The sequence below is a fragment of the Cheilinus undulatus genome, linkage group 18 (assembly GCF_018320785.1).
Source record: "Cheilinus undulatus linkage group 18, ASM1832078v1, whole genome shotgun sequence".
Lineage (NCBI taxonomy): Eukaryota > Metazoa > Chordata > Actinopteri > Labriformes > Labridae > Cheilinus > Cheilinus undulatus.
The window spans coordinates 8,979,722-8,995,275 of NC_054882.1; the positions used below are offsets into that span (position 1 = coordinate 8,979,722).

At 38.4% G+C, this 15,554-nt stretch overlaps 1 protein-coding gene across 18 annotated transcripts in view; it reads left to right on the forward strand.

Moving 5' to 3' along the window:
- Positions 1–1,166: 1,166 nt before the first annotated feature.
- mark3a (MAP/microtubule affinity-regulating kinase 3a) overlaps positions 1,167–15,554 on the forward strand; it is a 96,333-nt gene continuing 81,945 nt past the window's right edge. For 17 of the 18 annotated variants that reach the window (XM_041813103.1, XM_041813110.1, XM_041813109.1 and 14 more), the window contains exons 1-3: positions 1,167–1,793; positions 12,339–12,521; positions 14,333–14,386. In XM_041813103.1, coding sequence (XP_041669037.1) covers positions 1,743–1,793; positions 12,339–12,521; positions 14,333–14,386 — 288 coding nt within the window. In that variant the 5' untranslated portion in view covers positions 1,167–1,742. Of the gene's footprint in view, positions 1,794–7,516; positions 7,639–12,338; positions 12,522–14,332; positions 14,387–15,554 lie in introns of those variants that run through there. The other variant, XM_041813106.1, reaches the window with a different exon arrangement.

Sequence of the window (15,554 nt, forward strand, 5' to 3'; positions counted from 1 at the left end):
ACTCACCTACTTTCTAACCTGCCTACTTACTAACTCAATTACTCACTTACATCATTTCCTACTAACTCACTCACTCACTAACTTTGTTTTCTATTAACTCACTCACTTACTTACCTACCTGCCTGCTTACTGACTCAATCACTCACCTATTTCGTTTCCTACTAACTCACTCACTTACTTACTAACCTGCTTATTTACTAACTCAATCACTCTAATTTAGTCAGTATCTTTGTTTTTTTTCTGATACCAGTGCCAAATAAATATCTTTTTATACTGTGCTGGTGCCTAAAGGATGCCTGAATCAATACTTTTCAGAGGAAAAAGTGAGCTGAAAGTCAGTAGGGGACTAAAAATAGTCTGGGTATCATAAATGAGTCACAGAATGATCTTTATATGAGGCCAGTCAAATATGGGATAAGAAACGTAAACCAGTGAAACACAAATAACACAAATCCCATAATGATTTTCTTGCCTTTGATTGGGTGGCAGGGTATTAAAATGAAGTTTTGATATCTGTGTTGTAATTCAGTCCAGCAGGTATTGGATGTACTGGTGCTGGTACCATGTCAGTGCCGGATTTCGATACTCATCCTTACTGCAGGTGCATCTGTTTGGACCTGTCTTAGTGTGCAGTACAGCTTCATGCTGGTTTATGTCTTTGACCGGGTTTTTTTATTCTTAAAAACAACCAGTCTGCACTGTATTTCTTTTCATATTAAATATTGACCTACTTCTACTTATTTCTATCCAGTGCAACTTCCTGTTTCTACTTCCCTAAATTTGAGATTGAGTAATAGCACTTTGTAGTGTAGTTTATTTGACACATATATTTGTTTTTAACTTGAAAAGGGAAAATAAGGTTGTACGATTAGCTCACTCTTACAGCCTGCCCAGTTTAAATTACCTCCATTGGCTACACTCTAACAATGTACCACCTATGCCTTCTTACAAAAACAAAGTATATTAAATTTGAATGACGTTTGTCTTGGTCTATGTTACTTTTGCTCTTGCTTAAGAAATTGAATTTTTTTTTCCACAACAGTAGGATTTTATTCAATAATGAAATCAATATTTTTTTGTTATACTGCTCTTGATGAAACTCTTCTGTCGGAGCCTGAGAGTGGTCCGTAAACGTGTCCTAATCCAGCCCAGCCGCTGAGTAGCCATTTTGGTCCCACCTAAATCAGACAGACCAGCTTCACTTTGGGCCGTCGGAGATGGAAGAAACCGAGTCGTCGGCGAGTATTTCAGCCTCCCAAACCTTTTAAATCCCCGTACAACTATCTCGTGTTAACACTGGACGCCATGCCGTGTTACTAGACACAGTTTTTATATTTGTGGGGAAGGAAACCCGGGGCGATTTTTGGAAGTGGCGACCGACAGCGCCTTATCGTTAGTTTAGTTAGCTTCACGGACTCCAACCCAAACGGACAGAGGGACACTGATTTTGCCATCGAGTTGAGACACAGGCCATGAGCGGTTTGCACGCGCCATGTAAATATTAATTTTATGGTTCAAGAGAGGATTTTTGTTTCTTTTTTGGGGTCTGTAACTGTTCAGGTGCTCGGCTCTAACACGTCCGGTCTGGTTTGAAAATTGTCACGATCCATGCTGAGACTGTCTCCCCCTGAGAGAGCTGCAAAGCGGGGCAATAATTTCAGTTTTCAGCCGTTGGACTGAAGGAGGTTTCGGTGGATTTTGGACATTTAGACGGAGACTGGTGGAAGACGGTCGGATAAAAGATGTCAACAAAAACTCCTTTGCCGACGGTCAACGAGAAGTCGACGGAAAGTGTAAGTATAAGGGATTTTTTTCTTGGGGTTTGTTGGCTTTTAAAATGGTTTTAAAGTGCCGCTAAATGCTTTGGAAAGAAGGTGGACGTGATATTAAGATTGAGTCTGATTAACGGATGTTTGATACAGAAATTTAATTGTTCACAAGGGGTTCACACTTTGTTGGCATAGCGTAAACAAGCATATCCTGTGCGTCAACCCGACCTTTAAATTTATACTGTATATATTTGGAATTTTGTACACATAAAAACCCAAATTTTGTCTGTAACAATAAGTTTTGTTGTAAATGTTGGCAATTAGGATGAAAGTCGGGACAGCTAGGCCCAACCACGAACAAAACTACAGTACTTTGCTTCTGCCGTTCTGGCAGGCAACAAGAGTTTTTGTTCAGGCTCACTATTGGCTCTCCCAGCTGTCACTCAAAGGTTCCAACCGTTCAGCTTCCAAATATGGACCTCGTTAGTCCCGCCTCCTCATGACAAGCAGAATATCCTGTCTGAAAGGAGGTTGTCAAAGTAGCGGCACTTTGGCTTCCGTTCGGGATTTTCAAAATTAATCTAATCTTTCACGTGTGATGTAGGGATCAAAGACTCAAAAGACAATAAATCTTTTGTTCTCGCTTTTCTATCTTTTTAACATTAATGATTATAAACCTCATTAAGAGAAATTTAGCTGCTAAAGCTGAAAATAATAAGCTAAAATACAAGACTTTTTCGTATAAAAAGCATAAAAACAAACCAACAAAAAAGGTAGCAGAGTTGCAGCATTATTTCTCCATTTATTGCATACGGTCTTCATACATAATGTTTTTCAATTTTAATAAGATAAGATAGACTTCAATATGATATTTAATATTGAATCAGTGTATGTCAAAGTATGTTTTTAAATAGAAAATGACCTTTATAGTTGTCCAATAGCCCAAGTATTGTATTTATGCTGTTATTTCTAAACTAATTTTTTCTGTTAAGTGTAAAAAACTTGAACATCCTGATGATTTCAGACTCACTTCGAATGCTTTTTACTTATTTTTCTTGGTAATTGGCCTCAAGTGTTATGTCTGCTTTAGATTAGATAAGAGAAAGTATTCAAATTGCCTCAGATTCATAGGCTAAAGACAGATATTTCTCATGTGGCATCAATTACTTAAATCTTTTAAACATTTGCTTATGTTTGTAACAGTTTAATCAACTATTTAGGCCAAAAATCCTTAAGATGGAGGTTAAATGCAAAGCTATGGCTCCCAAGAAACATGAGGGATTGATCATTTTAGTTGAAGCTATAGAAACTCCTCTATAACAATGGGGCAAAATATAACTACAGTTGCTAGAAAAAGTATGTGAACCCTTTGGGATTTCTTGGATTTCTGCATAAATTGGTCATAAAATGTGTTCTGATCTTCATCTAAGTCACAACAATAGACAAACACAGTCTGCTTAAACTAATACTGCACAAAAAATGATATGTTTTCATTTTTTTTATTGAACAAAACATGTAAACATTCACAGTGCAGGGTGGAAAAAGTATGTGAACCCCTAGGCTAATGACTTCTCCAAGAGCTAATTGGAGCCAGGAGTCAGCCAACCTGGAGCCCAATCAGTGTGATGAGATTGGATGAGTTGGTTAAAGCTGCCCTGCCCTATGAAAAACACACACCAGTTTTGAATTTGCTGTTCTCAAGAAGCATTGCCTCATGTGAACCATGCCTGGCACAAAAGAGCTCTCAAAAGACCTATGATCAAGAATTGTTGACTTGCATGAAGCTGGAAAGGGTTACTAAAGTATCTCTAAAGCCTTGATGTTCATGTGTCCATGGTAAGACAGACTGTCTACAAATGGAGAAAGTTCAGCACTGTTGCTACTCTCCCTAGGCGTGGTCGTCCTGTAAAGATGACTGCAAGAGCACAGCGCAGAATGCTCAGTGAGGTGAAGAAGAATCCTCGAGTGTCAGCTAAAGACTTATAGAAATCTCTGGCACATGCTAACATTTGTGTTGACAAATCTACAGTAAGTAAAACATTAAAAACAAGAATGGAGTTCATGGGAGGACACAATGGAGGAAGCCACTGATGTCCAAAATAAACATTGCTGTAGTTTGAAGTTTGAAGAAGAGCACCTGGATGTTCCACAGCACTACTGGCAAAATATTCTGTGGACAGATGAAACCAAAATTGAGTTGTTTGGAAAGAACACACAACGCTACGTGTGGAGAAAAAAAGGCACAGCACACCAACATCAAAACCTCATCCCAACTGTGAAATATGGTGGAGGGGCCATCATGGTTTGGGGCTGCTTTGCGGCCTCAGGGCCTGGACGGATTGCTGTCATTGACGGAAAAATGAATTCCCAAGTTTATCAAGACATTTTGCAGGAAAACTTAGATGGGTGAAGCACCAGGAAAATGACCCAAAGCATAGAAGTAAGTCAACAACAGAATGGCTTCAACAGAAGAAAATACACCTTCTGGAGTGGCCCAGTCAGAGTCCTGACCTCAACCCAATTGAGATGCTGTGGCATGACCTCAAGAGAGCGATTCACACCAGACATCCCAATAATATTGCTGAACTGAAACAGTTATGTAAAGAGGAATGGTCCAAAATTCCTCCTGACTGTTGTGCAGGTCTGATCTGGAACTACAGGAAACCTTTGGTTGAGGTTATTGCTGCCAAAGGAGGGTCAACCAGTCATTAGCCTAGGGGTTCACATACTTTTTCCACCCTGCACTGTGAATGTTTACATGTTTTGTTCAATAAAAACATAAAAACACATCATTTTTTTGTGCAGTATTAGTTTAAGCAGACTGTGTTTGTCTATTGTTGTGACTTAGATGAAGATCAGAACACATTTTATGACCAATTTATGCAGAAATCCCAAAGGGTTCACATTTCTTTTTTTGCAACTCTATTTGTTATTTCTGACAATTAAATGAGCAAATTTTGGTATTAAAGTCAAGTGAATGACCTTAGCAGTTGGCCTCACAAGTCATTAAAGTTTTTGGCATTTAATGCACTGGTGATAGACATTCATACTAAATGTCTCTTGCAGCAGATCTGTAACACTGTGAACAGGAAATTGAGCTGCTGTAAAAACATATTTTACTACCATAGTAGAACAGTAAACTGCTACAGGTACAGCCACTGAAATTTTATGTGTAATTTCATTTTCAGATGCTCAGAGGCATTTTTGTGTTGTTATTCTGCCAGTGTGACAGTTGAATTCAGTGGTTTATTTGATTTTATACTCCACTCACCTCCCTTTTTTGTATCTTTTCCATACATTACTTCTGAATCCTTGTTTCCCACCCATGTGACTGCAGACACGCCATGCCTTTATGTGAAATCATCAGAATCTTGTGACTCAGCACGGTAGCAGCAGAGAGTCCGCTGGAGATAAGATGAATCCTGTACAAACACAGTGCTGTGGGCGATAAGATGCAGTAAAACTTTATGGATCCCATAGGTAAAGTTAGGATACTTTTGGAAGCCTGAAAAAAAGAGGATTGCAACCAGCTCATGCTATGATGCTCTCATAAGAAACTTCAATGCATTAATTAAACCTAAAAGAAAACATTGACACCTGTTTAGCAAAATAGTTAGTAATTTTCAGGATTTTTCAAACATGAGAATTGCCTATTTTTCTTTCTTTCTTTTTTTTTTTTTTTGATAGATGCCAGACAGAGGAAAACAACAATACTTCCATTCGTGTAAGAACGTAGATTAGGGATGCATAGATGCATTGGTTTAATATTTATGAGTTGACATCAGCCCTTTTGACAAACATCAGCAATGGGTAATGAACTGATGTCAGTAAAAGATGCTTATCTGATGTGTTACATCAGTTTCATGATGGCATTTAGCACACTAACAGCTGATTTAGGGAAGAGCTTTATTACTAGGCAGAAAATGTGACCTGTTGGACAAACTCAGATCTGTTTTTATGGTCTAACATGAGAGAAAATGTTGCCATTGTGGGAGTTTGACTCTAAAAAGTGTAATGAAATAAACAAAACTGATACTGGCTGTCACCATTACATTGATATTGGTACATCTCTAAAGCTAGTGCTTTCTAATGATTCATAAAGAATAGCTAAGGTGATAGCTGCAGCTACTAGTTTCTTTCAGAAGCAGTCTAGTGATGTGGTCCATCTGTTTGTAAAAGCCCCTGGTAACTTGTAATCAGTAAGCTGTAAAAATCTGAATTTTTTGTATTTAGGAAAGTTGATCCAGAGAATTATGATAGTTTTTATTTTCATAAAAGATCCAAGCAATCAGGGTAAAGTCCTCTGATTTTCAATTCTCCAAAACTTTTCAATACCAGGCATTACTGCTAGGGCTGTCAAGATTAATCAAATTAACCGCTATTAATTAAGTTGCACATTTAGTCCTCAAATTTTTAATGTGATTAATCGCATGCTTTATGGTTCCTTTCGACACACTTTGGTTAATCCACATCAGTTACTTTCTGCAGCCACAGTGATTCAAAATAAGTCGACCCTTATTGTGTCATTTCACTTAAAAAAATCCACAGGCAGCTCAGTAGACAGGTCAGAAGTCATTTGAACCTTGTTATTAATCATTTACCTTTTAAATGCCCCCTTATATCCTTTTCGATCCATAACATGTTCCTTTTTTGGAATTTAATCTCCCAGCTACCTATAAAGCAAGTCTGTATCAAACAGGAAGCCAACTTCCTTTAGTTAAAGGCAGTGGAAAAATCAAAATGATACTAAAAAGGATGAATGCAAAATACAGGAATTTTAAAATGCAATAAGGGGGTGCAGTTAATCACAATTAACTACAGCATTTCTGAGATTGATTCCGATTAAAAAATTTTAACTTTTTTGTCAGCCCTAATTTATACACAGTACATTCTCTGATATTTTAATGACCAATAATAACCAAATGTGCTAAAGCATTTAAAGAACATCTTTCTCGTAAGACTTGGTTCTTCAGAGAGGGATGAATCTGTCAAACTCCTGCACACCGTCCAGAATGTCCAAAATACAGAACATATGTGTGCAATTTAGACAAAAAGCAAGAGTTTGCTTGTACTTTTGGGGAAATTCCAACAAGAAATTACCCAGTATGGACTTCTATTTTTGTTGCTGCAGCTGAAACAGGTATCGGTATCTTTGCTTTTTTTAGATTGAATAAATGTACAATAGTAGTAGACAGGTGCTTAGGAGAGGAATCGGTCCATAAATACTGATATTGTCAGCGTTGCAGTACCTTACCTGTTTTTGTGCACTTTAGAAAGTATAAAGGAGCCTGCTTAGACAATATTGTAAAAAAAAAAACAAAAAAAAACAGCCATACCTAGGACTTTGTATTTTTGTTGCCATCATGATATTTATATTGTTTAATTTGGCTACAAAACATGAAAGCGTAAAATTCTGGTATCATGACAACCCTAACCTCCTTGGTAATTATTCAATAGGTATCATGTAATTATTGTATTAAACATTTCTAAAGAAAATAATCCTTTGTTGCAGCAGCAAAGAAAAGTGACATAAGATGTCAAAGGTTTACGTCAAAGATGCTTAGTTGGCACTTAAAGCTCTGAACAAACTAAACCGTCCCTTAAAAAGAAGACTAGCCTCTGTCTCTCCAAAGCAGCCGAGTGTCAGCTTTTAATCTGAAAGGACAACATCTGGTGTCCGGCGTGTCCGCCTGCAGCAGGCTTGACTGGGCTCAGCGCCGTCTCTCTCTGTTGGTGGTTATCCGGGCTCAGAGTTAGGGAAAATCTGGCGTTGTGGTGGGATTCTCTATGGGCATCATCAGCCGGTCTTTGTGTGTTTTCCTGTTTGAACATGACGGGCGCTCAGGCAGCCAGGAGACACCGCAGCCTCGTGAGTAACCACTGAAAAGGAAAGGATCCGATTATATAGAGGGGATATTTTTCCCGTCTTTATGACACAAAGTTGTTAGCTGGGGGAAAATGGAAACTGTGGTTTATAGAAATTACAGTCTGTGTCTTTTCTATGTTAGCTGATAATATGGTGGAAGGAACAAAGTTTAGGATCCCCATGGGATTATGGCTGAGTCTGTGTGACCTTATCCTTGTTGACGGTATTTTTATCTCCTCTGCTATCACTGTAGAAGTCCTAAAATATTCCTTTTTGTGCCTTCAAGTGTGCGTGCTGGTTTGAAAAGAGTTGAAAATATGAATACGTGTGTTTTGAACCTCTTTATTCTCTCATAAAGAGAGTCTACGGTGCTATGGATGGATTCCTAGCAGGCAGAAAATTGAAGTACTCATCATTTTAGTTAGATTGTTGCATTTTGGAGTGGAAACACAAGTAAAGATTGAGCTTTAGGGTTGACACAATACTAGTTTTTAAACATTTCATATGAATCTAGTGAATATCAATACATATTTCTATACCATTGCAACAAAAATGCAAGTCCTAGGCACCTACTAATAAGTAAATTCTTGTTCCAATTACCTAAACTTGCAGAAAAATTCCTGCACACTATCTAAATTGCACAGTTATACTTTCTCATTCACTTGTGGCAACTTTTGCTTAAATTCTGACTGATGATTTGTGGTCGTTTTAATGCTTTGTTACTTTTTCATACTACTACCCAGTAAAATGACTCATGCTATTGAAGTTTTGACAAATTTATGGGTCTTCTTGGTCACCTATTTCGGCTTCTCTCTGGCTCGATTAACTTTCTGGTTTTGCATGAAAGTCTAAGCTACTTTTTTACCCTTCTGTTCATGGTTTCTCGGGTGAATGGGGTCAGTCATGTTGAGTCTGGGTGGGGAGAGGAGGGGATAGGAAGTGCCGGGTGGGGCAGTGGGCACTGCCACAGCTAATGAGGCATCAGCCGGACAGTCGATACTCAGGCTGCACCGGGTATCTGTCAGGTTTTTTTTCTTTATTAGTTGTTGTGACACGGGGATGTTGAAAGCAGCGACCAAAGAAATCAATCCCTCTGTTGGTGGTGCTGTCAAAGATACGCACCACAAAATCACGACACCAGTAGTGGTCAGAGTGTTAAATCTTTCCTTACGTTTAAAGATGCAGACAAGAATGTCAGGGGTTTCCTGTTACCCATAAATCTTGGCCTAAAGATTAACATATCATTTAATTCTCTAGTAGTCAAAGCTTCAAGATGCCTTAAGCTTCCAGTCAGACCTCACAAGGGTTAAAGATAGAAGCACACTGTTTGTCATTGTGTTTATACAGAAGAGGTCAGCCGTCTTGTCATTCATTCAACAAAAGCCACTTATCTAAAAGCTGTAAATATTGTTTTAGCAGTCACCTGCTTTGCCAGAGGATGAGATGTGTCAAGATCTGGGTCATTTAAACTCAGCTTAACAATCAGAGCAGTATTGTTATAACAGAAACCGAACCAGACTGTTGTTATAGATTGACCCTTTTAACTCTCAGTAACCTTTATGAAACTGTATTTTCTTCATGCCCTGCCACATCCTGTTTTCACAAAGTCTGCAAACCCACCACAGGATATAACAGTGAAAGAAACTGCCAGCCAGATGAGGTCAGTTTTAGCTTGGTAGGTTTTGGCATTTATTTGTGTCACGTTTTTAAACATAGAGGCAAATGAAGGCGTAATAATGCGCTGTAATGAGAGGAGAAAAGAAGCAGGGCTTCTGTTTCCCCTCTGTCGTTTTGTGGTAAAAAGCTAACCAGCTACAGTTCAAAACAAGACAAAAATGAGGAAGAGAACAGGAGCGCATGTCTGAAACAAGCAGAAACAATGTCCTCCCGTGTTGTACATAGCTCTGCTCTTAGACCTGGTCACATTTTTGAAAATTAAGTTATCAGCTGCTTGTGAGTGAACGTGACCTTCATTACAATGAGGAAGCCAGTTACTGAGAAAGGCTATTCAGTGCAGTCTGGGTGGGAACGTGAAGTTTGTTCTGTATTTTTGAATCAAAAAAAGAATTGGGACCGCAAAATTATGTAGTTAAATATGTTTGACCTGGTAGTGTGTTTGTCCTCATTATAATTGAAGCTGATACACATGTTGACAGGGTAACAGGAGGTTATTTTAACAGATCACATGACAGTCATCACCTCAAACCTCAAACTGGTTTCAGGCTCTAAAATGTGAGGGTTTGTCCCTTATTGTTGGAAGTGATACTAAATAAATATCTTTAAGTTTCTAACTGTTGATATAAAAAAAAGTTTCAGTTTGTCAACTAGGGCATTTAGCATCGGAATACATGACAGGGATTTTTGCTGAAATCTGATATACCAACATTGACCCATTTATTTAAGCAAATACTAATACTAATGTATTTTAGACCCAGAGCTTTAGTCCTTAAAGATACAATATGTGTAATTTTTGCACTGAAATAATAATTTAAAAGGTGACCATTCATATGTTATGCTTTTTTAAATTAAGGTCTTAGGTTTTTTCCTAATATTTCCTACAGTTTTTAAAGAAAGAAATTCTTGATTTTTACTTAATTGATTTTCTTGTTATGAAGGCTGCCATAGGTTGTGGGTTCAAACATCCAAACTCACCTCTGTAACATGGAAACTCCATTCTAAGCATTTCCAGCAAGTTGATGCCAGCACTGCTCAGCGCTGCCACCCTTCAGGGTCTCCTTCTAAATATACTTCTTGTTTGAATTGAGGACCCTGTTTAGTATAAATGGCAACACCAGGGCACATTTTCATTATGGGACGGCTCCCAGCGTGAATATGGAAGTGCACTTTTAACTCCCTCAATCTGAGAAATTTATGAATGAAAACCAAACGTTGGTTTTCTGTTTTGTAAATACGCCTTATGAGCAATGTTTTTAAAGAACAGAGTCAAAACAACAAGTAAATCATAGCGTTGGTCTCTACTCATCATATGGTGTTATTGTTTTGGTTAAGAGCCCCCTGGTGGTGGAAGATATTTTGCAGTCAAAATACAGGGCCCAAATACCATACCATGATATTTTTCTTGCCCTTTATGGTAACGGTATAGAATAGATAACATTTACACACATCTAAATACATATTCAGGTGCTGCAGACCCCCTCCTCCCTCTAAAACAAACCTGAGATGGCATTCTGAACTCATGTTTGAACTTAAGACCACAGAACAATGATCTAATCATTTCTTTGTAGTTTCACTTCTGTAGCCCTGAGGTGTTACAAGCTGCTATTGACTATACCATATTTCCTATTGGGGGCATTCACAATAAAAGCACTCATGAAATAGTAACATATATGGTCTCTAATTGTGAAGGAATTGACAGAAATGGAAGTGAACTCGACCAGGCATTTAAACTGGTGATGACAGTGTTGCATAATCCGTTCCATACCAGAAATATTGATACCACTTTCCCATCCACCACTAAAACAAATGAACACATTTCCATCTTTATAACACACTTTGAGGTTAAGGAAAAAGACTTCAACTGAAGTATGGCTGTTGGTCTTGCCAGAAACTTGGCAAACTTCTGAGCACATATTGCCAATATTTAAAACCAATATAAGAAGTAACTCTGTCTGATATATCAGTTTTAACTATCTAAATACATTTTCAAATCTGCTGATACAGTTATCAACTTTTAAGACAAATCTGCAGATACCAATACCATCCCATGCATCCATAGAAGTAAACTTTTTTTTTTTTTTGCTTTTTTTTCTCCCTATAATAAACCAGTAACTGACAAATAATCTAGGCAGGTTTATCTGTGTTGCTCTTGTTATAAATGAAGCTGGTGGTTCAAAGCGAATATTTTAAACATTTAAAAATTATTTTAAAAACAGGAATGTTAGATTACTGTTAATTCTAAGTTAGGGATGTTTCTAGAGACAGTTTTCTTGATTTGTTAGAATACAAACCAGGTGAAAAAACTTCCAAAAACAGTCAAAACTGAGCACATTTGTCCTCAAACATATTCGAGTGAATGTTGTAATTTGTAAGTTCGCCAAACATGAGCAGTTCTGGCACCTCTAACCTTCAGTCCTCCCTGCAGATTCATGCACATGCGCCTCTGCATAATGTGGTTCCATATTCCTGTGTTGTTTATGCCAATTTACCTGACACGTCCTACACACATCTTTCCTCAATTTTCTATATCAAAATACTGACAGACAACACTGCTACAGTCGCCTTAGACCAACACTCATAGGCATGTGTGCTACTAGTTTAGTTGGCTAGTATCACACATGCCTACCTTTGTTGGTCAAAGACGGTGCATAACACAAGCCTGATGGACGGTCCAAGTCCACGTGGATCTTATCTCACCTACATGGTTTCTGATAGTTGCTTAGTTTTATATTACTTAATTTAATTTAATATGTCTGTGGAGTTAGACGCTCTGATATTTGGATGGAGAAATGCTGAAACTGTCTGGAAATTCCTGATTTTATCAGCCATCTGTGACTGCTGGAAACAGCTTTCTTTCCTTGTGTCCATGTAGGACTATAAATATGAGTGTTTTTTCCTGCTGAGCCTAAGTGGATACATCACAGCGGGTCAAAATGAGTCACAGCTGATACATGTAGATGTTTCACAGTTTGTATAATTAAGCCACCTGAACTCCTCTGAATAGTTCTTTTTTTTTTCCTCTACAGCACACGTCTCACAGTAATGGGCGTCAGGAGATCAGCTCGCGCTCGGCTCGGACCGGCGGTCGATCCCGCAGCTCAGAGGAGCCGCAGCAGCCCCATGTTGGCAACTACAGGCTGCTCAAAACCATCGGCAAGGGCAACTTTGCCAAGGTCAAACTGGCCCGACACATTCTCACGGGCAGAGAGGTGAGATGGACGTTTACGCTGGCTCTTTTTAAACTGAATTGATGTCAAACTTTTTCTGAGAAACTCTACGTTTGTCCTCATTTTGTTTAATGATAATCCTAAGAAATTTAACAGCCATTAACAAAAAAAAAGCCTCAAATATGGCAGAAGATAGCAGGAAGAAAGCAAACTCCATGTAGGATAAAAAGATGGCACTGTAGGAGATGCAAAGCTGCAGGTTTTTCTCTCTAGGACCCCCATAAAACAGACTGCATCTTATAGACCTATGCAGCTGGAATTTTATAGCGTATCTGTATAAATGTCAATGCCAGCAACTTGGTATACCAGTACTGAGGGCCTTTTTACCAAACACTGACCAGGGCTATGCTTTGAAGTGTACAAAAATTGTACATTTATGAAACCTGGCCCTTTTTTCTTAATAGCTAATGACTTACCTTTAAAAAAATTGGTAATTGTTCCAGCTGTTTGTTCCTTTGTGAAACAGGATACTTTGGCTGTGACTAATGCTGCTGGGAAACTGCACCCAATCCCAGTTTATTCTTTAGAAACATGTTTCTGATTTTATTCCAAAGACTGACAACATTCAAGTATGTCTAAGGATGAAGACTTTTTATGAGCTGACACCTCAGTCAGAGGTCAGTTAAGTTGCTTTGAAGGAAGCTGGAAATCTGGATCAGAGTTATAGAGGATGCTGCTGTGTTTTAAGTGGATGTACCCTGATCAATCTGATCGGTTTCCCATCTGCAGGCTAAAACTATTCACTTCACAGACTCAAAAACGTGTATCTGCGGTCATTTAGATCCAGGTTATAAATACCCTGGTTGGGCCCAAGTTTATAAATACTCCAATCACTCTTTAAGTAAGATGAACTCCTTTTACTTTAATCTCCAAACCTCAACAGTCTACAGTAGGACTACAGAAAAACAACGTGCAGCTCCTTTAAAAGTCCATTCCAGTGCAGGTTTTTACACATCACTCCCTCTTTGCTCGTCTCTGTGGTTCTGGCAGTGAACAACCCTCCTGGGCTGACATTCAGTGTTTCATTATGGGCCACATCTCAATACTTCCTTTGTACCCGCCCGAATGTGAAGTGAGAAAACGGTGACGTACCACACACTGACGTTGATTTCCAGTCACATTGGTTATCTTGTTTGCTCGTCTTTGATCAAACAGTTCCTAATCTAATCCAGATTTTTGCCAATTTAGGAAGGAAGCTTGTGTTTGAGCAAGAACTTCTTTTCCAAAGTAATAAAAGAAGTAAATGGAAGAACATTGGTGTTGAAATTTCTTTAATTAGCAAACAGGAGGAGCATGGTTTTCTCCTCTGTAGAACTGGCTTCTATTCTTCCTTCTAGCTCCATATGCTGATGGATTTATTGCTGTGTAAGTATACCGACAGTAATGGATGTTAGGAGGATGCATTGCTGCTGAGGATTTGATTTGTTTATAATTGATGAACAGAAAGAGCAGGCTTCTTCTTAACACAGCATTTTAAATTTAACGAAGCAGGGTACATTTCCTCCTCACTATCCTCCTGGTTTTATTTTGTTTGTCTTATTTTGCCAAATTTTCCTCCAAAGAAAGTTAAAACTGCCAAACACCTCTCTGAGATTGACAGCAAAGCCTCAAAATTGTTTTCATTATAAAAACAGGGATGCATTTGATGTTCCTTCTTTCTGTGTTTATCTTTTCTGCATTTTGACTTCAGTGTCATATCCCACTTCCTCTTTTTCACACTTCTCCTCTGCTGATGTCCCATTGAACTCACTTTCTGTGCTGTTTTTTTTCTCCCTCTCTCTTTTTCTCCACAGGTGGCAATTAAGATAATAGACAAGACGCAGCTGAACCCAAACAGCCTTCAGAAGGTAATTTACCCCCCTTCTCCTGCTCTCTCTGCTCCGTCGTACTCTCACGCTGAGGCGGGATTCGTTTATAAATTCATGAAGCACAACAGATTGAGTATTAATTGTGTAAATGGGAAGCGGGGCATGCTGGGACTGAGCATGTGTTCTCCATATAGAGTTAAGAGCTTTTTATGATTGCAGTGGGATGCTTTTTGCAGCGAGGAAGATGATTCAGCTCGACTGTTCCACTTAGGTTTTAATGGAGGTTTATAGCTGCAGAGCTTGTTAAAAAGATTAGATCTATGTTCCATGAGTTCAGTCATCCTTGCTCAAATTATCACAAAAAATCCTTAAATATTAGTATTTTGCCTGTTTTAGTTGATGTTTAATATTTGTCCTGTTTGAAGGGGGTAGGGTTGTCATAGAATCATTTTTTAAAATCTGGTAGGATACTAGTTAAATAGATGGTGTCTTAACAGCATGTAAGCATAACATAAGAGTTGCACTGATGGTGAAAATTAGGGCCGATATATGATATGTTTATAATAACAGTTTAGCCAATACTGACACAAATGTTTTATAATACTTATTTCAGTGTAACATTCCTAGTTTGTCAGCATTTTCTCTCACTTTTGACCTTTGAATCAAATCTGAGTTTGCAAAACGTGACTTTTTCTACCCTCTAAAAAATCTCTGATTTGATTCAGCAGCTAGCTAGCTAGCTAGATATACTAGATGTCAGATTTCTACTGATTGGAGACGATAGGTTAACACTGATAGCTGATACCCGTTCATGCCACGTAACATGGGATGCACAATGTTTGATTTTTGCCAATATCCAGTGTGCTGAGATTAATTTTTAACCTTGCATAACAGATGGGTTTGACAGACTCCACGTCTGTCATCAGGCAAATCCATCTTGAAAAGCTCCAGTCCACAACGTTTGTGACCAATCGGCATCATTTGAGGAGAACGAGGTGGTAGCTATTGGCGGGGTTTAGTTGTACTCAAAGCCATTTGCATGGCTGCCTCCATGTAGCATTAGCGTAGCACCAGTTTTACTAAAACTGCATCACTTTTCTGCATGAAATAAAGAATAAAAACAACACTAACTGCTTTTCATGACGTGAAAGATGTTTTTGCTCTTTTACCGACCTGCCTTCTGCATGAGTTTTGTGATTGTTACGGG